General features: G+C 41.6%; 3 protein-coding genes across 3 annotated transcripts; 1 reads left to right on the top strand and 2 right to left on the bottom strand.

Moving 5' to 3' along the window:
• The first annotated feature begins 33 nt into the window (after positions 1 to 33).
• LOC134100884 (serine/threonine-protein phosphatase with EF-hands 2-like) lies at positions 34 to 26,826 on the top strand. Its single transcript, XM_062554362.1, has 20 exons — positions 34 to 141; positions 1,230 to 1,340; positions 13,454 to 13,582; positions 19,084 to 19,149; positions 19,332 to 19,349; positions 19,870 to 19,997; positions 20,461 to 20,515; positions 20,611 to 20,786; positions 20,977 to 21,091; positions 21,197 to 21,243; positions 21,481 to 21,647; positions 22,227 to 22,263; positions 22,940 to 23,089; positions 23,400 to 23,747; positions 24,212 to 24,397; positions 24,829 to 24,971; positions 25,281 to 25,387; positions 25,603 to 25,766; positions 26,034 to 26,121; positions 26,256 to 26,826. Exons 4-20 carry the CDS (start codon positions 19,095 to 19,097, stop codon positions 26,468 to 26,470), a joined length of 2,199 nt encoding a protein of 732 aa, XP_062410346.1. The 5' UTR covers positions 34 to 141; positions 1,230 to 1,340; positions 13,454 to 13,582; positions 19,084 to 19,094; the 3' UTR covers positions 26,471 to 26,826.
• LOC134101068 (uncharacterized) lies at positions 4,871 to 6,284 on the bottom strand. The gene is made up of 2 exons (XM_062554634.1): positions 5,791 to 6,284; positions 4,871 to 5,487 (listed from the first exon to the last, which is right to left on the bottom strand). Exons 1-2 carry the CDS (start codon positions 6,038 to 6,040, stop codon positions 5,123 to 5,125), a joined length of 615 nt encoding a protein of 204 aa, XP_062410618.1. The 5' UTR covers positions 6,041 to 6,284; the 3' UTR covers positions 4,871 to 5,122.
• gsdf (gonadal somatic cell derived factor) lies at positions 6,472 to 12,731 on the bottom strand. The gene is made up of 5 exons (XM_062555036.1): positions 12,363 to 12,731; positions 9,554 to 9,729; positions 9,349 to 9,423; positions 9,072 to 9,202; positions 6,472 to 7,891 (listed from the first exon to the last, which is right to left on the bottom strand). The coding sequence occupies exons 1-5, from the start codon at positions 12,491 to 12,493 to the stop codon at positions 7,748 to 7,750; spliced, it is 657 nt and encodes a 218-aa protein (XP_062411020.1). The 5' UTR covers positions 12,494 to 12,731; the 3' UTR covers positions 6,472 to 7,747.
• Positions 26,827 to 26,857: the final 31 nt, after the last annotated feature.

The following is a 26,857-nucleotide window of genomic DNA, read 5'->3' as shown; positions in this document are numbered from 1 at the left end:
AGTGCGCTGATTACACTTCTCAAAGACTGGACTCGTAACCAACGCAAAACCGAAACGCACGTCAGGACAACAGTTTCAACACCTGCATAGTTGATCTCCTAATTAACCACGATGAAACGCAGTCACTAAGAATGTCATTCGGTAACTCTGACAAATAAGTTTTTACATCAGCACCCCTGTCAAGGGGAATGGTACGGCCATATCGTTCCTATTATGGACATGTTATTCTGACCAAGCTTGGCAAACTCTTCGTGAGTCAGTTAGAAAGAGACATCTTTTTGTCAAGGAATAAAAGGCAATCTACAGAAAATATATGTAGAAGTCATGGAATCATGGAAAACGCATGTGTAACAGAATGAAGAAAGTTCTTAGGGGAAAGACAGCCATGATTTGATGTTTAAAGGGCCAACAACTCTCATGCTGTCTTGTTTTCTTCTGCCATTGAATTTCAGAGGTGTTTTATAGGCTGATCTAGGCCAACATTATATTTGTAATTTTACTCTAATTCTGTAATCGAAACAAAACCTTGGAAAGAGAGTCTTTAAAACGCAGCTTGTGTGTAAAATTGAGCTTTCTGATGAGAAGGTTTTGATCTATTTTCCAGTGGATTACTGTTGTGATTTGGTGTTAAAGTGGTTATTGTTCAGATTGGCCTTTGGAAAACACATTTGTATAACAAAGCAGTTGAAAACAAAGTCAGCAAGTCAGGCCTAATTCCACTGCCCCAGGAGTATATAGACCTATGATTTAGTAACCAGCGCTCTGCAATCTTGATTCAGATTTCTTGACTGAAATTGTGCATTCTGTCCAATCCATACATTGCCCTATCATAGTCAAACTTTCAGTTTTGGTGCACTGATTTTATGCACTGTAGTGAAGTAAGTCGTACTATCCACAGACAAATCCAGTAGGTATATTGTGGAATATCGTGGATAAGCAGCCACTCCTCACAGTTAAAGTCCACTGATAAAATGACTGCCATGCAGACATGTACAGTCATTGTCACTGTGTGCAACAGGAAACATAACCACATCAATATGGCATAGGCCTAGTTGGTAAAACAGGAAAGATGTCTGACCACCGGCATATTTGGACAACTGTTTTGTATTACTTTGCTGTCATGCTTTTTCTCAACATTAAAGTTTTGAGAATGTTACGCTTTTATAACCTCATTATGTTCGTCCATGAGCAGAATCTCAAATTGAGTTCATGTCTTACTTCATCCACAGGCCTGTTTTGGGGATGTGTGAATACAACTCTGATGAGTAGTCAGCCATTTAAGCCCACCTCTCCTCACCTCCTACCACAGAGCTGCAAACCCTAGACTCTTGGAAAGGCAGGTACCCATTCTGTCTGTTTCTCCCTTTCTCTCTCTCTCTCCCTCTCTCTCCCTCTCTTACTCAGACACAGACATATCACACTATCTCTTACTCACTAATACACCCTGGCACACATTAAACCATGCCAACCAGTGGCAGGGCCAGTCATCCAGGGGCTATGATAGGGGGTATTAAGTATCAGGTATTTTTGAAGTCAGAGTAAGTTCACAAGAATAGCCCAGTGAACCCCCATCCGTACAAAGTGAATGGACATTTTGTATGCACAGATGAAATTTATGGCCTTCAGTCTTAAGGCCACTTGGACGATCAAAAAGAGATATACATGTAGCTAGAAATGCAGGCCTATACATTATGTAGTCTGTTGTTGTTGTTGTGGTTGGCTCTTTCATATTAAAACGCTTATTGTAATTATTCATCGACCTTACCTCTTGGGAGAGATATCACCAAGTCATGAGCCAGATCCGTTGACTTTTCTCATTAGATCATTTCTGCTGCATGACGGCTCAACCCATAAAAAGGTAGAAACAACGACTGTGGAAAATGGTATATGATACACTAAAATAAATGTTTCTGCTTCTGTGTGCATGTTTACAGAGAGAAACAGTTAGAGAGAGAGAGAGAGAGAGAGAGAGAGAGAGAGAGACTACAATATCTTAGTTCAGGTTTAAGGACCGATCCTTATGTACAATGAGTTCCCACAGGGTTCCCTGAACTTAGTTCCAGTCATGCTCCCTAGTCTGCATCCCTGGAGAACGCTGTGTCCCACTGATGGGTTAAATAGCAACGTCAGGGTAGGTAGGAGGGCTCCTGCAGGACCATTTCACTGCCAGATGAAACCAGAGGCTGGTGGAGGGCATGAAACTGAGTTCAGTTCTGGAGACAGAGGCAACATATGGAGGCATGTGTTAGTTAACAACACAGGCTTTGGAACTGAAGTGCATAAATAGGAGATTGTTGAAAAATTATAGCGTGTGTCTTAGAGTGATGAAGATAGATTATAAAAAAGTGTAAATCATAAAGTTAAAGCTCAAAATTAAGCATAATTATCCGTGCCTCAGTTAGATGAATTATGAAATAGAGTTGGAATTATAATTCCTAATAAAACAGTTTTTTTTTGTTTTGTTTCGTTTTGTTTTGGCCAAAGTTATGTGACCTCAGACATTTGTATTGTGCTCCTTTTTCTATTTATAAAGCCTGAAGCAGAAGCCCACAAACACACACGAAAAAGTGAGTGTTGAATTTAACATGCTGCGCACTGTGTGCCTTGAGTATTCTCTTGCAGGATGGTGTGTGTGTGTGTGTGTGTGTGTGTGAGACAGAGAGAGTACTGGTGGTATGGGGTATGGTGGGGTGTGTGAGTGGAGAAAAGGCTTTCCTGTTCCCACCGTCTGCTCTAGACACAGTCTGTGCTTGTACTGGTCCTTTTCCGCTCTTCCACATTTGAACTTTTTTTTTGTTGTCCAAAAAATTTCCAGGAACTTCCTGAGGTCAAGGCAGGTTCCCATCTGAGTAGCCTCTGCAAAAATGTTTGTTTTTACTCTATCGATGATAGTGTGGTAATTGAGTTTCTTGGTTTTAGTGCAGCTTAGTAGGCTACTTGCCATTGCTTAAGGAGTAAAGCGTTTGTGTAGTAACTACAGTAATCACCACAAGCATGTGAGCAGCACACTACAGTACATCCGGATGTGTGCGTGCGTGCGTGCGTGCGTGCGTGCGTGCGTGCGTGCGTGCGTGCGTGCGTGCGTACGGCGTGCGTACGGCGTGCGTACGGCGTGCGTGTGCGTGCACTCAAATGTGTCCATGTGTTTGGGAATTTGTGCCTGTGTGGTTTGTTTGGGAGCATGATAATATTTCCTGTCAGCAACAGAATCAAAGCAGGTGGTTGAGAGGACCAATCAGCTGCGTGCTTTCCTCTACATGTCAGTGGGCTGTGTCTCAGATTGGTGGATGGCTGTGAGCCTGTGTTTGGCTGAGGAGGGGACAGCTCAGTCAGAGCAAGCATGGGCACAGACACGTGCAGCCATTAATACGCCCAGTGACTCAGTCAAGGAGAAAGGTCAGACACTGGACACTCTCTCCGCAGATCCATTGGCAGGCTGCCAAACACTAGAGAAAGGGGAGGGGAGGGGGGCGGGGTGTAGTGTGTTTGTGTGTGTTTGTGAGGGGTGGTTCCAATGTGATGGCCATTTTATGGAAGACAGCCAGTTAGTATAGTGCCATTTGCTATGTGTGGCAGTAGAAGAATTATAACGAATGTGTGCAAGTATAACGGAAAGGCAAAAAAAACAAAAAAAGAAATTGAATCCCATAGTCTAGTAATCCCACATCTTCTTTCAGCCTGCTTCCCAAGTCCCTGGTGGTTTATCACAGGGTGCCAGAAACTATTTCACTTCACCACTGGCAAAGCTGAGGCTGTAACTCTAACCTTGTAAAGTAGGGGAGCCTGCACACTCTCTGCAGTGCCAGGTTTCCCCTCTCTTCCCCACCATATGACACAAAGAGGGAGTTGGGGGGTGTGGGGCACTGTTTACACAGGCACACATCTGGGAAATGCACTGAGGACACACTGTCAGATGTTTGGCTCCCTAACCCACATGAGTCACACACTCTCAAAGATAGTTTATGTACGTATATATATCTTTGCTCTCTGTTTCTCATTCACTCTGTGCTAGTGTCACTAGGCTAGTGAGTAGTGGCTAGTCTGTCATCTTCTGTGTCCTCTCGTCTACATGCCTTTCCTTCATCCAAATCCCCCCACAGAATGCCCACTCATAATGGGCATTGGGTCACATCACAAGTGACTATTTTTTTCCACCTTAAAAAAAACAAATGAACCAAAAGAACACTGCACCAATGTCTCTAAACTACTGAGAGATCTCAAAACTAAAAAAAATGGATTTGGTTAATTATATTCTATACTGCTCAGCAGGACTTATGTGTTGTTCTTAGAGAAGGGCTCCATCCTGTGGAAAAACAAGATATAGCATTTTAAGATGATGTGCTCTGTATAGACAGTAGAGGGCAGCTCAGTCAAAGGAAAGTTAGGTAGTCCTGGGTTGAACTGAAAATCCCAAATGACAAACAAAATGATATGGTTTTATTTACGTTTGCTTGTTAGTAGCAGTAGTAGTAGAGACATTCAGTCACAGCATTTCCCCCCCAAAAATCACAAAATAACTTGCTTAGATTTAACATGAACACAGGATTTTCCTATTTAATTGTGGAGATGTACAAACAACGAAAACCACACCTTATGTGGTTCAACATACAAATTAGGTAGATAGTTAAAAAAACAAAAAAAACATTAAATGTTTATTTATCAATAACACAAATTCTTAGCAGCTTCAGGTATAGTTTTTCCAAATTCCAATTTTCCTATATAAAAGCCGTTCCTAAGTCAGTCAAACTCTGACTAGTATTTGGAAAAACAAATACCCACCCATCTCAAATGGAATATTATGATACAAGTCTTTCAGTCCATTGTCTGTCCAAGACTCTTGTCTAAACACTTAACACTTAACTCTAAACACACTTTTTTTTACATTTTAGATTTTTCTATTAGAAGTTAGAGTTAACATTCCTTGTATAAATGGTTGTTTAATCCCACTATAAATGGGCCTAGCATTCTGCAGGCATGCAATACAACTAGCCATTGAACTTCAAATTCTCTGCTATGTAAAATATTACAGGTCACTTTGACATGAACAGGGAAATGTCATATTACGCAACACAAAGATTATTCAGGTTTGTCTAGCTGGCTTGAGTAGATTCCAAATTCTCAGTCACCCTTCACCATGGTTGACCGGGGAGTGGTTTTGGTTTTGCCAAACTGTCACAAGGAACGGTGGACATCGCAGGCCGTCCCCGAGGTGGTGTGGCACCACCTTAACACAGAAATTTAGCTCCCGCTTTGTCCCTCCGAAGTAGTCCATGACATCATAGAACAGGCCACATTCATCAGCGAGAGGTGCTACTTGTCCTCGGTGAGGTCTCAGCAGATTCTTGTGTGTGGCCGAGGGGGTTTGAAGTCCCGGTGATTCACCACTGATTGTTGACTTGTGCATGGGCAAGATGACATAAGCCTGTAGCAAGCTCTCTCCTGTTCTGCAGCTGATGTGCGTGGACCAGCAGTACTCTCCTTTATCCCCTGTGGGGGAAATTATTTCACATCAAAGCTTTGTGACCACAAGCTGTTTCTCCTCATAAACAGGGAATCATACATTGTTTTGACCTATTGCATTTCATAATGTGAAAAATAAATAACCTACATTAGCAAGCATAACCATAACCAAGTTCCTCACAATCTTACTGATTTTTGCAAAGCATCTGATTTCATTTTTGGCTAATTAAACATTTTGCTGAATGATATTGCAATACATTATATTGCAATAAAACTATTTAACTTCATATGATAGGTTTAACTTCATGCAGGTTTTTAAAAAAATCTCACCTGTGTCAGAGCATTTGAAACGGACAGTCTTTGTGTCCTGCCTCAGAAACATTCTGCCATACGTCTGTGCGGTGCAGCTTGTGACACACTCCGATGGTATTTCCACATCTTTGGACTTCTCCACCAGGAGACTGTCCTCCGCACAAAGCACGGCCCTGTCCACAGCCAGTGTAATCATGAATAATGTTGACAAAATGCCACCGCGAATCAAGAGAGAATATAAATCCGCCATTCTGTCCCAGCTTCCCATCGACAGTAGAGTAATTCAGAAATGAGCGAGGCGAGGGAGGGCAGGACCCCTTAGCTCTTTGCTTTTTTTTCTTCACTCTTTCCCCCGAGTAATGTCACATCATAAAAAGAGGTTGATTTAACTGTCCTGCCATATTTCTTTAGACTTCAAAAGACAAGTAATGGAAGATAAAACTTTAGAGAGACTAGAAAGCTGTGGAGTGCCAGTGCCCTGTTCACAAGTGCGCCACAAGCCATGACAAATGCCATGGAACAACGCCAGAGATATCTCCAGTTCAAACTAAAAGCCACACAAGCAGGACTATAATGTTCAACTGAGTGAGGAGAGGATACCCTATCTCTTACAATAACTGCTTTTACAAACAGATGTTGTTTACCAGAGCAAAATCCAAATAAAAAATAAACTGATGACAAACATATAACATTTTTTTTATGCAGTCTTTATTCATTAAAAGTTATGCAAATATATAAATATATTTAATACAAAGTTAACATATAATGTTGTGTGTTTAAAAACAGTAGCTATCACCTAATAAGAAATTGTTAGTGTTTGTGATTAATCATTTGTCATCAAGCGCTAAATACACAGTTGAAAGTAAAGAAATAAAAAGATGAATGAATGCACACCATAAATACACATTAGAGGGAAAAAACTAGTCTAAAGCAGACCATGTTCCTCAAAAGTAAACAAGACGTTTTTTCATACCCAGGGGTGCATATACTAGCGATGTGATCTGGGATATTCAAGAACTTACAAAGACATAATATAACCAGTGTAGGCATACAGAGGTCATGGGAACTGCTTCAGTAAAGTAAATTACAAAGTAGCCAGTATGTTAAAAATAAAATGTTTTTGACGGTGTGCAAGCATAACAAACAAAGTAGAACAGAATGCTCCTAAGTTAAACCATTTTGAAAAATATTTGTGACAGCATGGTTTTACAACCCGTCTTACAGCTGAAATGTGATGTACGCAAACTTCACATTTTGTGAAGTTATCTCCCTCTGTGGATATTCTTGTAATGTTAAAATCTTATGTGGTAACATATGGATGTTTTTCCTCAAATAGGTTGCTCTAGTTTCAAATATGGGTTTCTATTTAAGTCAACACTGTTTAGCAATACTGAAAAGCCCTGTTTGTCGCCAATTAAAAGCAGCTTTCCCTTTAATAGACCTCACTGCTGTGCCTAGAGGGTTAACAAGACACAGAAAATGTTTGGCCTGGCTACAGAGTGCTCAAATTTTTTCAAGGAACAGTTAGTAGCTGTATCTTCTCACTCCCTGGCAGACTCATGCTACGGGTGAATGAAATATGACCAAAAAATAGCTGCACGCACATGTGCAGATTTAATCTAGTCTCCACACTTATTTTAAAATATAAGTGTTCCATGGTGTACTATTTCATTTTCCAAAAACAGAGAATCCTAGAACTTGATTACCAAAAAAAAGATTCTGCAAAGACCAGAATACCAGACAGCAGCAGTAAAAAAAAAATAACCTCCGTAGATAGATGATCATAATGACCTTAAAATACATGTATATAACTTGGATCAAACATAAGAGTCTCAGCCCACATATCTAAAACTAGACAGAAAGTTACAGCCTGTCTACTTGTTATTAATGCAGTACCTCTCTCACTGATGATGCGGAGATCACATTGGCCTAACAGGAAAGAGGTTTGAAGGTTTGGAAGATATATATGGTTGATTCATGGCCGAGGGGCATGAGAATCAGATCCTTGTCCACAGCCGCATTGGCGAGTCATAGGCACAGAGGAAATGACCAGCGTGCTGCTCTTATCCAAGTAGAAGAAGGGCACCATGTCATGGGCAATTGGTTGGCAGCAGGGCACCTGTGTGTGGAATAAGGTTACATTAGAATTTTAATTGACGGTATGAATGGGAGATCCTGGAAAACACAGCTAGAAAAGAGCTTTTGAAAATATACAACTGAAGAGACCATGAAGAGAGCCTTTCCAGAAGGCTGCAACGTACTGTGGCTAGGATGAGTGGGGTCTTTAATTATTCTGAGGGCTATTACAATTAATTACATTGAATTATTCTGAGGACTTTACTGACAAAGTCGTGTGCTGTTTAAGTCCTGTACAGAGACCGCTCACATCCATGCTCTAGGCTGTTTACACAACTCTCCACAGTGCTTTTTGGTTGTTGGCAGTGCAGCTCCCAAATGCAGAGATGCCACCAGACAGGATGCTCTCTGTTGTTCCCCAGAAAGCCTGAAGGACTTTATCCTCATGCCAAATGTATTCAGGTGTCTACGATGGAAGGGGTTATGCTTTTTTCGACCACCACTTATGTGCTTCACAGGTGATTAACCTGTGCTTCACACTATGTGACGGTGATGCCAAGGAGTTGCTCACTCTCTACAGCTGAGGCGTGCAAAATAAAGACTTCAATCTTATGTTGCCGTGTACAGCATGCTGTTACATTAAAATTTCTCTGCTGGTACTTTCTTCTATGTAAGTTTATTGTAGTTGCACATAAACTTGCAATGAACTAAAGCACACGCTGACCTGACCCGACAGTCAGGCCAGTTTCTCTGCTCTATGAATGGATAACCTGGTATTAAAGTTCATGTTAAGTTTGCTTATGTGCCTTATGCCTGACAAAAAGAGTGTCAAAGAGTTCTTTTGCCAGCATTACAGTGTTCAAAGTCTTCTCATCTGGCATTTGGGGCAGTCCTGCCAGTTAGACATATAATATTTCTGGACACTTCAACACTTCAACACCGCTTCTATCTATAAAGAAATGTCCTCTCGGTACTGTTGGTGGAAGTAAATGTTTTAGCATGTGTCTAATTCATTAGGTCACTCTGCAGAGCGTGGATATCCATGGGTTTCATCAGGTACTTTTTCACAGGTGTATTAATAAAGCACTATGCAGTCTGCAATCATAATCTAGGTGCTTGATTGTACTGTATACGCCTGTGGAAAGGGACCGGATGAACCCCATGGACAGAGTTTAGTGATGGGCAGAGAGGCAGAGGTGCATGTGTGAAGTACAGTAGCCTACCTGTGGAGTTGCGCCAGCGGTGGGGGCACTTGGGCACAGGGGCTCACTGGGCTTGGGCTGCGGGATGCAAGCACTGCACTGGGTGAAGGTGAAGCTCTCTGGGTAGATGACCCAGTTCTCCCAGCCCAAATCTGAAGAGCAGGAGGGAAAATTGTGGAAGAAAAAAAATGCAACAACAAAAGTTAAACGTTGAATAGGATAGCCTATTCATTGAGTAGCTATTCAAACCATCGAACGAGCCGACAATTACAAAGTGGGAGTGTCTGTGGCTTCTCACCTTTGATGAAGACCTGTGAGGAGAGCATGCAGCACTGCAGTTCTGTGGCAGGAGCATCAGGGTGTTGTCCATTGCCTGTAATGTCAACATTTAACATTTAACAAGTCTTTCAAGAAATATTTTAAAATGACATAAAAAAAAACCTGATCCTATTACAATACTTTTTAATCATAGCAAACTAAATGAGCTGTCTCTGCTGAGGTACCTGTCATTGGTAGAGGAGACTGAATGGGGGCACTTGAGTGGCCACTGGCTTTCAAGGCAGCCTTCCACTGCTCCCTCAGCTCTGCCATCCAGCTGCTCTGAGGTTGGGGCTCCTGCTGGAGGTTCAGCCCCTGCAGGAGGCTCTCGCGGATGGTCTGCAGTGATACCCTCTGGCACCTACGCAACAAGCACACACATCACATCACAGATGTTAGACTGTTAGACTAGCACCACCTTATGTGGAATTAGGCGTACAGCAAATGCACATCAGTAAAATGTGAAGACTTGGTTGAGCAACGTCAATGTCACCACCTGACAATCGGTTGACCCTCACTGTTGCGAGTCGCTTTGGATGAAAGAGTGGGCTAAGTCTCAGTCAACTTTAACTTTATACCCAGGGGGCAAAGGGTGTTTTACAGACATGGGCTGCTGTAAAAGGTTGTCATGCAAAAATAAAATCTAGGGTGTCCCAGGATCACAACCTGGGTGGCCAACCCGGTCAATAAGCTGCTGTTTGTGTGTTATCGCCCTTTTTATGCCCCATTATAAGTCTATGGACGAATATATTATGGGGTGAATAGGGTAAAATTTTTAACAAATAGATATCCCCACAGAAATTTCTCAGATGATTATTTACATTAAGGCAATACTTTTTTGTATTGCAAGTTTTTTAAATATCATGCACAAATATGTAAATGAGGCATCATACACTTAAATGTACGCAATAGAAAAGTTTGGCCTGTACCTTATGGGTAAATACAGTAAGAAACAGCCTAGGCTGAGCCTAACCTATATATTTTCTAGGATCTTAAACCCTGTAGATATGATTTAATATGTGCTGAGACAAGTCTCACCTTCTTCCACAACATTTGACAATGAATCTCTCTATAGTATTTGCATTGTATTGTAATGCATGGATTCTCAATGTACACCCATGTAGCTTTATGTTAGTGTAACCCAAAATTGTCCCATGTTAACATTCATTTTTATATTCAGCATAGTCGGACCTTTCACCAAAAGTTTGTTTGGTTGATAGAGGTGCACTTTAAGCCCCCCAAGCCCAAGGCTATATGTATGCAAATCCGTGCATATTTCATTTGATAATGGTTCATCTACATAAATGTATAAAGTATTTCAGAAAACTTGCAATACAAAAAAGTATTGCCTTAATGTAAATAATCATCTGAGAAATTTTTGTGGGAATATCTATTTGTTAAAATTTTTACCCTATTCACCCCATAATATATTCGTCCATAGACTTATAATGGGGCATAAAAAGGGCGATAACACACAAACAGCAGCTTATTGACCGGGTTGGCCACCCAGGTTGTGATCCTGGGACACCCTAGATTTTATTTTTGTATGACAACCTTTTACAGCAGCCCATGTCTGATTTCCCTAACAAAGGGGGTTTTGCCCCCTGGGTATTAACTTTAGCAAAGAATCAGTTCGGTAGATATACAAAATGTGACAATGACAGCAGATGAAATAGCTTCTTAAACTGTATTGTTAAGACGTGTTGTGAGTAATCCACAAACATGATTTCACAAAAATACTGTCAAAGTAAAACAACACTTCAGTTTAAGGAACACATTAATACATAACTAATATGTGTGTGTATTAGTACTCAACAAAATAGGTCTTTATTGAACAATATCTTATTCTTAGCCAATATGTCATTTATTCTGGTAAATCCTAATCCCTATATCAATAGCCTTATCAAGACCAACTAGTTGCTTGTCAAGGATTTACCTAAGATAAATCACCTATTTAGTAAGAATAAGAAATTGTTGACTAAAGACTTAACAAATGTGTAACGACAACTAATACAGACCTTATTGAGCACGAATACATGCATACACACATTACTTTATTATACATTTTAATGGCTAATGTGCGTTCTCTAAACTAAAGTGTGACAGCATATTTTTAAACTTCACCTTGAAACATTTGAAAAATGTCAACATTATCAGTATCAGTGACATTCAATAATAAGAGGGTGCCTGGATTTGTGTTGCATCGAGTCGAGAGTGACAAATGAAGTAGCACTAAAAAATATCCAACATAAAACAGACCTTAATCTTAAAATATTAATCTTAGCATTGCAAAACATATTGGCAATGGTCTACAGAGCTCACACACTCCCTTTTAAATGGTGCGAAATGGTAACACAAAATGTTTTCATGGAAAATGGCCAAATGCTCTTGGCTTAGCATGCAGCAATAACCAGGTGTGATTGCGCAAGATCATGCTGACCCAAAAAGAAACCGCTTCCCACCCTGACTCTTTGGCAGTAGGCAGTACATTTGTAACCTCGAAGAAACAACCTGTATTTTACCACTAGGGCCTATTTTCTGTTTGTATTAGTTATACATAAAATAATCACAAAAAAAAACCCAGCATATCCTGTATAGAGTTTTGTTTTAGGAATGTCCAAAGAACTTGTGCCGGTATATTTCTACTAAGAAAAGGTAACACAAGTGTTATTAAGGCTATAAGCTAATGTAAAAGTAGCCTACTAAATTAAATCTATTTGATGATGTAACTAAAAAATGAAGGTGTGTTATCTGTCTAAGCGTAATGCAATAGTTAAACGTGGAAAAAAACATCTGTCTATTTCAGTTGGTTGACTGTGACACAAGAAACAGTTTTATTTAACTGGACAAATACAACAGATTATTTCAGGTCAGAGAATCCACTGCACCCGAGTAGAATTATTTGAGTCCTTCATAGGCACTCTAATTACAGCACTGTTAGGAATGGACATACAGGCCAACTTTTAGCATTTGATGTCAGAGACCGCAACTCACCTGCTGCTCCTTTGGACAGATGATGCAGATACGGCAGAATCAGCGACTTCCTTCTCCGACCGTTCCATGACAAATGTCCTTCCCAGTGGACTGGTCAAGAGTAGAATCAGCATAATCATCACCATGGACATGATTATATTGTGTGTTTTTTCCAGTTTTGTCCCTCAGTTACAATGTTGTTGTATCAGTCCGTCGTAGCTATGCAACAGGTGGCTTGTAGCTGGTGAAGAGCACTGCTTTGCTAGATGTTCAGAGGTGATAGATCAGTTTGCAGCAGCGGCAGTGTGACTGCCCTGTCCAGGGATGCTCAGGCAGAGGCTGCTAAAACCAATGGAAGCTAAGTGGAAGGAAGAGAATGTCTGTTGTTTGGTAAAGGCCTGGGAATCGTTTTATCTGGACATTCACCAGGTTGTCCTTGAAATACTCTACATTGTTTTCATGTCTCACAACTCTGAGATGGAACAAGGGAGGGTGGCGGGAGACAAAGAAGAGAAAGACGGGCGTAGGGAAGTTAGCAACATATCATGCATGGTTGTAACCTCCCCAGATGATAAGCTACTTTCTCCAGCCAGGTGTTTCACTGGATACTCTTAACAGGACAAAAGAGTTTTTCTCAATAGTGAAATGAAACATTTGGGCTGTTTTGATGGATTTTATCCAGCTTCTAAACTGGACTAGGTTAGACACTCTGAATAAAGGATTAAATGGCCAATGGACCCCCTTAGCGCTTGACATTATGACGATTTGAGGATGGATTGCATCAAATGAAAGCAGCAAAGCTCAAGAACTCTAACTCTAAAAAAAACAAAACATCTAATTGCATCTAAATCCATGTGTAAAATCATTTAGTCCCTATTCAATATTGTTCTTCTCACTTTTTGTATCACCTTGCATGTTTGTCCTAACAATGGACCGTTTTTTAGTTATAATAACCATCCATACACAAATTGTATATTCATAAATATTCTTAATTCAAATTCATAAATTCAAAAAATATGTAAATATTAGAAAAATATTTTTTTAACACTGACAATATGTTTCAATATGTGTTTTTCTGTATGCCCATTTAAGTATGTATTTGTTTTGTACAGGCCCATTGTCACGGTTTTGTTGGGAGAGTGTCAAACCCAAATGCAAGCAAGACAAGATGAGGCAAGGTGAAGTAATGATTGGAGACAGGCGAGGGTGGAGACTAGAACAACAAAATAGGAGCACATGAGGTAAGGCATATCTAGCCCGCTAAGTTGCTGGCAGATACACCAATGTGTCAGAAACAGACAGTTCTGAGCTTTCTCTTAGCAAGATTGGTCATTATAACAATTATAACACTCCCCATATACGCACTGGCTGTACTTGCACATTTCAAATACTTAAGTATATAGTGCAGATAACACAAAAACAGAAAAGTGCACTGAGAGTATCTGGATGACACCCTAATAACAGTCAAAAACGTACAGTGTGTGGACACTACTTGCACTAAACGGGAGCCAAGTGTTCCTTCAATACTAACCGGCCACTGACTGACACTTTCTGTCACTTTAGCACTGACATTTTCAACTGCCAAACATTTGATAAACATCTGAGTGATGGCATCAAACATAGACCTGAACTAACTTGCATGGCAGCAAAAGGGTCTAGTGGCGGTGTGCAGGGTTGAATTGAAAAATAATGGAATCCAAGTAGTTGAATGTGAATGTGCCACACTCATCTCGGTGCCTATGTGCAGGAGGCCTTATAAGGAGAACAAGTGACAGAAAGTGTCTGCACACTCATTGCGGTGGGCTATGTGCTTTAGACTTTAGACGAAAACCAGAGGTAGGCCTACATATATTTGTGTTTCAGTACTGTGCATGTACTGTATTTCCTGTATACTGTATATGGTTGTAGCCTATTTAATAAAGAAAATGGATAAATATATGTGATCATCATAACATCGCAAAGACTTTTGCACAGTACTGTGTGTTACTGTTCAAAATAAGTTGCAAACACGGCTAAGGAAAAAAGCTCTTAATGAATAGTACAGGTAGGAGAAAATGTCAGACACTAGAATCAGACACTTGTTTAGCATGGCTTAAAACCTTTGTATTGCTATGAAAGACTTTTAAGATTACCCTATGAAACTGGAGCAAAAATCAATGAATTCGTTGTGGACCATCAAAACACTACCACAGGGACCCGAGTTCTAGTCCGGCCCGGGTCATTTTCTGATCCCACCCCGTCCAGCTCTCCCACTCGCTTCCTGTCTCTCTATTCTCTGTCCTGTCAAATTAAAAGCATAAAAAGCCATATATATATATACTGTAGTAGGGAGAGCATCCCTGAGAGCACTCTTCACTCACCACTCGTCACTTCTGTTTGGAACAGAGCCCCCGTCTCCAGGCTCAGTCTCCTCAACGCTTATCTCTGTGCACAGGCCTAACAGTACTCCTCAACTCTCTACCTCCAGTCCAGTCCAGAACTGCAGACAGACAGGAGTAGATGGGCTCCCCCTATTAAGTTGGGTTCTGCTCAAGGTTTCTTGATGAATTATGAGGGGGGGAATTAATCACAACAAAACTATTTGAGGTTTTTGGTGAAGGCCATAGCTTAGACAATTAGAATAAAACCATAAAAACAATGTTATAGTGGATCATGTTACAGCCTGAGCAGCCCAGTCCCTCTTCCTATTTTCTGTTCATGGCCTTGAAGGCCACTGCAGCCTGCTATATACTGTATGCCACCAGGCCTCCACAGTTATGGTACTGGATCTGTCCTGTCCTGCCATGATAACCACAGTCTGGACCTTGGGTCTGATGTCATGGGATTGCTATACCATTCCAGCGCATGTTGAGTATATTCCAACTTGTGATCAGTGAACTTTCTGTAAAGACAGTGATCCAGTCCCCAAGCACGTGCACATTAAGAGATGGACTCAACCATCAGACTTCCACCTCGGTGTTAACCTCAGTCTGTAAATTAAAGTTGAATTGAAAATCTGTGGTAGGAAACAAAACCAATGGAAAACAAAGAACATCAATATATATATATATATATATATATATATACATATATATATATATATATATATATCTCAACTTTATTCAAGACACAAAAGTCCATAGAGACAATACCGTACACATATAAATAAATAAATAAATATAAAACAATACAAAACATTTAAGAATAATGCAGATGATGCATCATTTAGATATCATCATGAGCACCTACTGCATACACTATATTGCCAAAAGTATTGGGTCACCTGCCTTGACCCCCATATGAGCTTCAGTCACATTATATTCTTAATCCATAGGGTTTGATATCTAATAACTTCCCACAAAGTTGGGAGTATGGAATTGTCCAAAATCTCATGGTAAATGCTGAAGCATTCAGAGTTCTTTTCACTGGAACTACGAGGCCAAGCCCAGCTCGGGGATGGCCCCTTCCTGTTCCAACATGACTGTGCACCAGTGCACAAAGCAAGGTCCATCAAGACATGGATGACAGAGTTTGGTGTGGATAAACTTGACTGGCCTGCAGAGAGTCCTGACCTCAACCCAACAGAACACCTTTGAATTAGAGCGGAGAATGAGAGCCAGTCTCCTCATCCAACATCAGTGCATCACTTTGCAAATGCGTTTCTGAAAGAATGGTCAAAAATGCCCATGAACACACTTCTAAACCTTGTGGAAAGCCTTCCCAAAGGAGTTGAAGCTGTTATTGCTACAAAGAGTGGCCTGACATGATATTAAAGAATTAGGATTAAGAATAGGATGTGACTGAAGTTCATATGGGGGCACAAACCGGTCCTCATGCTGTACAGTTTCACCTAGCCTCCCTTAGACAAGGCCAAATGACAGGGCTCTTGGACAGCCCCCGAGACTTCCCAATGAAGCAGCCTTTGTATGGATAGTTGGGGGGGGGGGGGGACTCATGAGTCCTGGGAGAGACAGACACACTAGACGTGGGGGCTTGGCCGACTACTTCCATCAACTCCCTGCAGCCCTGGCCCTACATGAAAGCATCAAATCTCGCACTGATAGGACGGAAAATAATATTTGTGCTTTGCACCTGCCCCTCAAGGACAAAGATTCCAGAAAAGCAGCAAAACCAAACACAAGAATGGAATGATGCCTTTAAAAAAAATCCAATCAATGCTGATGTGGGGTTCAAGTGTAAATCAAGATCATGCTCATCATTCAGTGTCCTCAAATGAACTGCTCACGGGATACACTGGGTCTGCAACTGAAGCACTCTGTTTTAGAAGGCTGGTCTAATTATTTTAAACGTATGCATGTAACACGGTCACTTGTGATATAGCCAATTCCATTGATTATAGTGGGAGCTAATTGTTGTGGCAGACGAAACGTGAACAGAACGCTTCTGCTACGTACGTGCCCGGTGTAGCCTTTCTGTAAGTCTCTCCAAATGATATACAGCAGAGGAATAAAGCAGATTGTTAAGACTGTCATTCATAACTACAATATTTATGTAATCAATGCCACAAAATACACGCACACACACACGGACAGGCACACGCACACACAGAGAGAGAACTACAGGAAGGAATGTTTTTGTAATCAATGCCACAAAATATGCACACGCACACACACACACACACACGCACACGCACACGCACACGCACACACACAGAGAGAGAGAACTACAGGAAGGAATGTATAACAATGTAGCCTAAAACAGACCACATTATGAGATGAGGGAGCATACGTATTTTGAAGGCCTCGATACGGATATTCATCCCTGGGATATTTCTTATATTTGAAAATGCCGGTGATGGATAGGGCAGAGCAGGGAGAGTAAGAATAAACTGGAGCATGGGGTGTGCCTTCAAATATAGAGAATTTGTCTTATTTAGTTCACTGATCCCCATTGATAATGTGTTAGATGTTGCCGTTAATGTCACATTAAGGGTGAATATTTGAATAGATGAACTTTTGAACACCACAAATGACTGTCTGTTTGCAAAATTGGCCTTGAGAGCAGTCTGCCTCTCTCTAAATTGCTAGAGGGGAGGTTTCAAACACCTGCCCCATCAAACATTCTCTTAAGGAGGGTGTTGACTACCTCAAACCAGATTCTTTTTTTGATTAACAATCAACTGGGGATGTGATTGTGTGTGGTGCAGGTGTTAAACTCACATAAATTGGACAACTACAGTAGGACCCCAGAAAGGCAGACATATAATATGAATGTCAACAACACACACTGATGTGAGAGTCTGTAGTTTTCACATTTTATAGAAGAAGAGGGTCCACTTTAAACAGAAACATGTACATTCAAGCAAGCACAACTTCAGGATAAAAAAGCTTCACATTAGAGTTGGATGAATGTGAAGTGTTTTTCTGTAGAGTTATTTTTCAGCTGATAGAGTGATCCATTGAGTCCTTATCCCAAATATATGTCCCTGCCAAAAGCACAAGCCACGTTGTGCCCTTTACCGATACCTTTATCCATCTATTCACAGATGCAGGTGAGCCTACACAAAACCTTAGCCTAATCCTAATCCACTTGTAGCTTGTTTTCATTCGGCAGCCACAAGGTTGCCAAAGACACAAAGCTACTAGCACAGAGAGAGGTGCGTAAAGCAAAGTGCTGTGCGTTACGGCACAAAGTCTTTTGTGGCCACAGTTGCTCTTCAGACGACTAACGAAAAGGATATGTCACTCGTGTTAAAACAAGGCCAGGTAAAACTAAAATCAAAGGTTAGTCGACAGTTTAGGTTCGGGATGATGTCAAGCAAGCAAACCCTTGGAGGATCATACTCTCCAAAATCCTGAAGCTGACAAACACAAATGGTAAAATGGGATCTCTGTTAAGGATCTGAAAAAAAGCAAGGAATTGCAGCCCAGGTGAGTTTAAACACCTTCTTTGACATCTAATCTTAGTGACTTGGAAGTTGCTGTAACAGTGTACTTGGTAGAGTTTACCATATCAGAACTGAACGATGGTACATGACTGATTCCTGGAAACTCCACGGAATCTTATAATGACCTCTATGCTCTCTGTAATTGTTTATATGTAGTAAAAATACTTAAATGCCACACATACAAAACCCTTTAATGCCACATATATGAGGTGTCGTAACAAAGTAATCTTTTTATTAGAACACAACAGATGAATACTCCCCCTAAAATAACTAAGAGTAACTGAACAACTCTGAACTAGTTCACTTTGCCTATGATTAACTCTGGATTAAGAAATGACCTGAAATAAACCCTTCAGAGCAAAGTTGACTCTAAAACAGGGTCCAGTTTTAGGAGGAGCCTCATGCTGTCTGTTGTGAAAATGCTTGAACCACCCATAAATATCTGTATTTTCTGATAGTCTGTTGGGTAAACAGAGGTTTCATGTTTTTATGCACACAGAAAAAATAATAATAAATAATCTGTGTGATTGTGGGAATGGCGTCTGGGAGTATGGGTGTAGACCTTTTTGTCTGTGCCTGAATTTGGGCTTGGTTTTCCTTTGCCAAGTCAGCAGTGGCAGATGTAGAACTGCCTCACACATGTCAAAACAAAAGAAACAGGACATTTTTGTTGAATCCATTTGAATTGAGTAACTGTGGCTTTCACTGTGTATCTTTGTGAATTCAATTGAAATATATTGCCTAATATGTGAATGGTATGTACACTAGTACGCTGGTAAGCACTTATTTAATTAGACCACATACAGTACTTTAGTCTGTGTTTAAACATCACATCTTTGTTGCTTTCTATTGCAGTGCAAAAGGCAATGGGATGTGGCAACACAAAATCAAACCAGCTACAACTGAAAAAATGCGACCGAGGTAACATTGCATTCCATTTTTAGAAACCTACAAAATAACATTCAAAACGTTGTGTCGTTGTCATACAGTCCATAGAGAATGGATATAATTATTATTAATAATAGAATTATTTTTTTTTAAATGTCCTCAACAATTTCGATCATTATCTTGTTAACACTGGGACATGTGTGTTTTGTTTACAGGTCACCTTTCAGTTCCAGGTAAGATTTAATTACCCATGAAATATCACTTTCATACATATTAAAAGTCACACCAAATGTGTTCATGCATCACTGTAGCATAAGTATTTCACTTGTGCTGAACTGTTTCTTTACTTTGCGCCTTCTGTTATGAAGCTGCAACAGGTAAGTGCCCTCTCAGTTTGAGAGTAGTTCCAGTTCAGATTCAGGATTAGTTTAGAGCTGTGAAATATGAGTAGAGACTCCAGTTCATAGACCTAACGGCTGTAATTGTATTGGAAGGATATAGAAATCCATTAGAGAATATAGAAAACCATTCAACCTACACTCATCCAGTCTGGAAAACGTTTTACAAAATAAGTCATCCACAAAAACACACAGACATACTGTATTCCCACACATGCCTATGTGCACACACACACACACACACACACACACACACACACACACACACACACACACACACACACACACACACACACACACACACACACACACACACACACACACTGTCCTCACACATCCCCTCTCGCCTCCACAGCCATGAGGTCGGCTCTGCTGATCCAGCGCTGGTACCGTCAGTATGTGGCCCGGCTGGAGATGAGGCGCCGCTGCACCTGGAACATCTTCCAGTCCATCGAATACGCGGGAGAGCAGGACCAGATAAAGGTGCAGACAGATCCCAGATTTGGAATGCTGAAACATAAACATGATGATAAACGCGTGGAGAAGGCACCCTCATATATCTGATGCCAAGAATACACTGCTTCGTAAAAAAAATAGAAATGATTATGTTGGTCATAACACAGTACAGTTGCATAACCTGCAAGGTGTATACATGAGTAGCTGAATAAATTACATGACTACATGATACCAAATGAAGATGGGTTCAGAACTGCCATAACTGTGTATTCACATTATCACATATTACTTTGTCCTTTTTTTTGTGTCAAATATCAGCACTATTGTAAGACGATGTAATAAATAAGTTTGGGAAATGCTCAAATGCTATTTGTAATAAATACAGATATAGTGCGTATGCATTTAAGACATGCTTCTATGGAATACAGCACCAAATATCTAATGTATACAGTAAATCACAGTACTTTTAAACAGCTTTTTCTCCTGGCAGCTGTACAATTTTTTTGCCTACCTTATGGATCACTTCACCCCGGCCAGCACTGAGAGTAAGTTCATAATCAAACAAGGCAATGAAGTTCAAGTTGATCAAACACCATATCAGATTACATCAAATCTGCACCTCTCCTCTCTCCTGCACCAGGAAACCTCATCTCCCACATCTTCAGGGACAACGACTTGCTGCGAGACATTGAGTGGGAGCGCTACTTCAATTATAAGAACATTGAAATTCCAGACGACTACTGTGGACCACACCTGACATTCCCTTTGACTACTTGCATTGTTACGGAGCTGGTGGAAGCATTTCGGAACAAACAAGTGAGTCTGCACCAAACCAGCAGTCTTAAGGTTTATGGAAATGAAACCACATGTTGAATGTAAAGCAATAGCATGTCATATTATGTTCTGTAATAGCAGTGTTCATCTTTTCGTATGTCACAATGATGGAATATTCTGTAAATTGCTGGCCTCAAGCCTTCTCCTCTGCCGTGTATCTTTCTCCCAGTAGCAGCTTCACTCACGTTATGTCCTCCAACTTCTTGGGGAAACATGGAAGCTGCTCCGACTCCTGCCAAACATAAACCACGTGTCCACCTGCCACAGCAAGGAAATAACCATCTGTGGTGAGCGTTGTATCCATAACATCACTTGTACCATACATAAAGAGGCACTATATCATATTTAAGAGGCAATCAATTATATTGATGGTTGCTTTTCCATCATGACAGGAGACCTGCATGGACATCTGGAGGATCTGCTCTTGATATTCTATAAGGTGTGTGAAGCCGATCTCTTATAAACTACAGAAGACACAGCAATGGGCAATGGGCTAAAGGCTCAATGACTAGGAATGCATAATATTGGTTTTCTGATCATATTCGGTATACACATCTTTTTTTTATTTCCTTGAAGGGACATGTATTAGAATTGACCATTTAATCTTACTATGATGGCTTATTACCGATATCATTGTGCATCCCTATCAATTACATTTCTCTCTTGCCTATTTCAGAATGGCCTGCCCTCCATGGAGACATCTTATGTCTTCAATGGAGACTACGTGGACCGAGGGAAGAATTCAATTGAGATTCTCTTGATTCTGTTCGCTTTCCTGCTATTGTATCCAAATGATGTCTATTTGAACCGAGGGAACCATGAGGATCATATGGTAAATCTCAGGTAACTATGTTCACAAGACACAATACAGTATGAACATCCGAGACTTTCATATTCCATTTCACTATTGTTAACTACTTAGATCGACTCATCCTTTAAGTACCTGCATTATCAAACAGGCACGTCTCACGTACACTATGCTGGGATTTTCAGTGGGGATTTGGTTTATAGATTAAGAAATACATTAACTATCTTGGTATCCATATCTTGTTCAGTCTGGCTTAAAGTGATGAGGTAAAACCAGAGAGGGTTAAAGCGGAGCGAGAGGGCCCAACGTTCGACCATTTCCGCGTTCTATTATTGCAAGGGGGTTGGGAGGGAATCCCCCTTTTATGCAGACCAGAGTAAGCCCTGGCTGCATTAATGTCAATGGAAGAATTATGGAATGTTACCAATAAATTGGTCATTATGGCTTTCTGGATTTGTTGACGGTATTTTGGAATATTTTGTCATAATCAGTACGTTTTTCCGATCATTTCAAGCCGAATAGTGTAATTTTTAGTGTATGGATTTGTTAAGAAAATAACTTATGTCAAATGAAGTAATGAAGGATCTTTGGTAAAACTCTTGTGTTCTGTCCAGGTATGGCTTCACCAAAGAAGTTCTGGGGAAATACAGGGTGAGTATCTCCTCTGTTCCAACCCACACCCGGGGTCACATTTTCTCAATCCACAACAAACAGTAACAGCAGGTCTACAGCTGTCAACTAATCTGCCCCACCACCCTAGTGTGTATATACACAACCTCTTATATCACGGCTATTTAGAGTGTGGATGTGGGTCACTCCCCTTGTTGGCTAAAGGGATTATCTGGCCTTTCGCCTAGTTCTGTGGGTCAGGTTGCCTTAAATAGCGTCCGTGCTGACCAGGCATGGCCTGAGCCTCTCATGGAAAGGCTGACTTGCGAGAGAGAAGATTGAGACGGAGTTTAATGTTGCTGAGGGGGAAGAAGGTATTGCTTCTACCACTACACTTATGAAAGGATTAATCTTTGCTGTGGCTAAATTTAGTGCACCATACACATTGGTGTGAAACACTACTCCTCTTAAGACTTCATTACACCTTGTTGACCGACGGCCCTGATCCCTTTTGTTCCACTTATCATCCATTACTCTTCTCAGCAAAACAGTAGGACAGCAGTAGCAGCAGCAGAAGCACATTAGGGAATGGTGTTTTTAATTGGCTGTTGAGCCAACTTTTCACCAACCTCTTCCCAGAATTGCCTAGATTCCTAATGGCCTCTGCCCTAGTTTGCCTATTCCAGACTGAAGTGGGGATGATTTTTGCTCTCCACAGCTCCACGGCAAGAAGATCCTGAAACTGCTCCAGAAGATCTTCAGCTGGCTGCCCCTGGCCACTGTGATTGACCAGAAAGTGCTGATTGTGCACGGGGGGATCTCCGACACCACTGACCTCAGTATCATTGCCAAAATGGATAGACACAGAGTAAGACAAGAAGTCTCCTGATACAATCTTCTTACTGCTTGATGCTATTAATACCTTCGCCGAGACACACTGGCTCCCCATTATAAGCACTTGAATAACAGCCACTCATGCCATGTAAACAAAGTGATACAATAGATTATTTAATGCTTTTCCTGAATATAAACATGTACTTGTACATTAACATGTACATTTCAGTCTCCTCTTTCTATATGAACTTGTAATGAACAAAACTTTTTTATTATTATTATTTGGAATTAGACACTTACACATTTTTATCACATCGGTCATCCTATCCTCTCTTTCCTCAAAGTACCTGTCATCGCTGAAGCCCCCCAAACAACGGCGATATCTAGCCAAATCCAAGGTGTGTGACGACGACTCGGAGGTGGTGGAGGAGGGGGGAGCGGGGGGAGCCTCGTTGGGGAGCGTGGAGCGCCGGCGCGTGTGCTCCCTGACCCACAGCAGCCCGTCGGCCAGCCTCCACCGCTCCATGTCGCAGCGCCGCTCCCTGCAGGCCTTCAGCGGCGGCGGCGTGGAGGAGGAGCTGCAGGAGCGCCGGCGGCAGGCCGGCCTCAGCGTCAGCGACGACGACCCTTCCGTCTGCTCCGAGGCCGAGCTCACCGAGGCCGTGGAGGCCGACGCCGAGGAGTGGAAACAGGCGAGTGAGAGCAGGGTTGTAGAAGCATGTACTGTACCAGGTACATGGTGTAAGTAAAGGGCCTATCAGAGAGAACTAGAGTAACGACCGAATTCCTTTATGCTCTGCTTTTTAGTCTAGCAACTCAACTAATCAAAGAACATACATTTTCTAGATTGTATGGTATATAAGTAAACAACATATTGTGCTAGTATATACTATGTTATCTTGATAACATGTTTGTCACATAGTCATAAGGGAGAGAGAACAGGTAGAATTCCTTTGTGAACATCAATCTTCTAGTATTATAGAAGTATGCCATATTGCATAGAGGTCTGTGTGTGTATATGTGTACAAACACACACACACACACATATATATATATATACAATATATATATATACTATATATATGTATATATATAAAGAAATATTTGTGGTCCTCAAGACACATAGTCATCCACACCCCTCTACCTGTGTGTTCAGCTCGTAGACTTGCTGTGGAGTGACCCCATGTCGCTGGACGGCTGCGTTCCCAACGAGGTGCGGGGCGGCGGCTGCTACTGGGGCCCCGACGTGACCGAGGAGGTGCTCAACAGACACCACCTGCAGCTGCTCATCCGCTCCCACGAGTGCAAGCAGGAGGGCTACGAGTTCTGCCACAACCGCCGAGTGAGTAGAGCAGGGGTTCCATCACTCTTTCCAGGACACCCTGAGGACACATCTGGGTCAGCACTACATACTGCAGTGGTAGTGGCCATTGTGAACGCAGGGTTCTGCAGTTTGATGCTGTGGCTCTACTAATGTCAGGCTGATCCTCATGTTACATTGCTGCATACATCTGTCCAAACTGTAAAGCGGCGAGCTACTTTTTCAGCGGCTTATCAACGCAGACAACACACAACTCAACAATTACATGTCCATCCTCTTATACAACTTATACAGCTGTATTTTACGTCTCAGAAATAGACAGGGTTTTTTTTTATATATATTGTCATGTTACAGTGAGACAAAAATAAATCATATTTAATCAAATTTACTAAAAATCATATTTAATCAAATTTACTAAAATAAATCATACCTTGTGTCCGGTGTCTTCCAAGGTCCTGACCATATTCTCTGCCTCCAACTACTATGAAGAAGGGAGTAATCGCGGAGCCTACATTAGACTGGGCCCAGACCTGATTCCCCTTGTAATCCAGTACCAGGCCACTCGCACCACAAGGGACCTAACACTGAGGCAAAGGTAAAGACTCAAGGACAGTTCAGTACCAGTATGGGAATAACAAAAGTGACAGCTACCAGAGCCATGATGCTTTTGGCATAAAGCAAATGTTGTGAATGTGTCCTCATGCATGAGCAATGGGGGGGGGGGGGGGAAGTCCCAAGGCACTGAGTGATACTTTGCATTGTGAATGTCCTTAGACTAGACTGGTTTTAACATAATACAGCATATACCTTTAACACCATTTCCTTTGAAAAGTCACAAGCCCAAAACACTTGGGAACTGGCTGGTGGAGTTTAAGAACTTGTTGGTGTTGTGCTCTGTGTGCAGTGTGGGAAGGACAGAGCGTTCTGCTCTGCGTGCGCTGAGGGAGCAGTTCTTTGCTCACAAGTCTGATCTGATGTGCGTCTTCCAACAATACGACCCAGACAACACAGGTACCAGGAGCAGCCGCTCAACAGCCTCCACAAATAAAAAAAACCCTCAGCATTTTAGAAAACATTTTAGAATTAAAATTAAAGGGCGGGCAGATAACACACACGTTTTCACTCTGACTCTGTCGCGTTCTGACCTAAGTGTTGTACGATTGGTTAAGGGCACACAACTCCACCTGCTGGTGGTAGAATGTTATTGTTGTCGTTTCTCTCCCCAGGTCTGATCTCGCTGAAAGACTGGGCTGTTGCCATGGAGACAGTGTTGCATCTGGCGTTGCCGTGGCGCGTGCTGCGCTCTCAGCTGGTGAGCAGCACTCAGGACGGCATGCTGGACTACCACAGCTGGTTCAAGGAACTCGCCATCAACCAGCCCAACAAAGAGGTGAACACACACAGGACACGACCCTCTTCACGGCAGTGAACTGATTTGGTGCAATGCTTCCTTACAAGGGCCGACCTAAACGCTCAAATATAATTTCGAGCTACAATATCCACATAGACAGGCAACACTGTTGCAACACCTTGTTTGAAGTGGGTAAATGTCACAAATGATGGGAAAATAACTTCAATTGTAACTGACCACTTGCCTTGCAATAGATTCGCCTAACTTAGTACTAATGGACATCCGGTTATCATCCTCCTTCAACAGTTGGCACACACGAACGTGCTGGAGACACTCTACAAACACCACTCCAATCTGGAGACCATCTTCCGTATTATTGACAGCGACAACTCAGGTGAGTCATTATCAGACAGGTAGACTGCTCTAGTTCGACCAAAGCAGCTTTACTATATGCTGTGAGATTACACAGCCAGTAATCTAAATCAGTGAATGAAATTGACTTAGAATGGCCCGCCGCGTTCTCTGCAGGTCTGATCTCCTTCGAGGAGTTCCGCCAAACATGGAAGCTGCTGAGCTCTCACCTGAAGATGGAGATCAGTGACGAGGCCATCGTCGACCTCGCCCACAGTATCGACTTCAACCACGACGGCAGCATCGACATTAACGAGTTCATGGAGGCCTTCCGGCTTGTGGACAGCACCCATCACGACATGGGCAACAGCATGATAGAAGCCCCATCCTGACCTCATCCTGGCCAATCAGAAGAAGCTGTTTGTGAAGGTGACCGACCGGTCAAAGGGGTCCTTGAACACTGAAAGACTAACAGAGACAGGCAACCTCTAGGACAGCAATCATATCTGTTGTTGTCAGCAAGTGCTCGTAAGGAATATGGAACTGAAATCTGTGACAGATCATTAAAAATGACTAAGCTAGGCCAGAGAAATGGCAAACCATATTGAGCTTGACTTTTTTTTCAGCTATATTTTTTTTCTACAACACATCTGAGCTTGTTAAAGAAATTAGGCGTGCCAATGTGGACTGGCTGAAGTAAGTGATCACCATCAACCATTAACATGCATCATCTGATGTTTAGAAACAACACACTGCCTCACATGAAAATAAATCAAAAA

The sequence above is a fragment of the Sardina pilchardus genome, chromosome 14 (assembly GCF_963854185.1).
Source record: "Sardina pilchardus chromosome 14, fSarPil1.1, whole genome shotgun sequence".
In the NCBI taxonomy this organism is placed as follows: Eukaryota; Metazoa; Chordata; class Actinopteri; order Clupeiformes; family Clupeidae; genus Sardina; species Sardina pilchardus.
The sequence above is the reverse complement of the archived record's forward strand: the minus strand, read 5'-3'. Positions and strand labels throughout refer to the sequence as shown.

Coding starts and splice junctions, on each gene's coding strand:
- LOC134101068 (XM_062554634.1), bottom strand. CDS start 6,040: ATGGGAAGCTGGGACAGAATGGCGGATTTATATTCTCTCTTGATTCGC. Junction 5,488..5,790: donor TTTCAAATGCTCTGACACAG/GTGAGATTTTTT, acceptor TTTCCCCCACAG/GGGATAAAGGAGAGTACTGC.
- gsdf (XM_062555036.1), bottom strand. CDS start 12,493: ATGTCCATGGTGATGATTATGCTGATTCTACTCTTGACCAGTCCACTG. Junction 9,730..12,362: donor TCTGTCCAAAGGAGCAGCAG/GTGAGTTGCGGT, acceptor CTTGTTGCGTAG/GTGCCAGAGGGTATCACTGC. Junction 9,203..9,348: donor CTCACAGGTCTTCATCAAAG/GTGAGAAGCCAC, acceptor CCTGCTCTTCAG/ATTTGGGCTGGGAGAACTGG.
- LOC134100884 (XM_062554362.1), top strand. CDS start 19,095: ATGGGATGTGGCAACACAAAATCAAACCAGCTACAACTGAAAAAATGC. Junction 20,516..20,610: donor CACCCCGGCCAGCACTGAGA/GTAAGTTCATAA, acceptor CTCCTGCACCAG/GAAACCTCATCTCCCACATC. Junction 24,398..24,828: donor AGTTCTGCCACAACCGCCGA/GTGAGTAGAGCA, acceptor GTGTCTTCCAAG/GTCCTGACCATATTCTCTGC.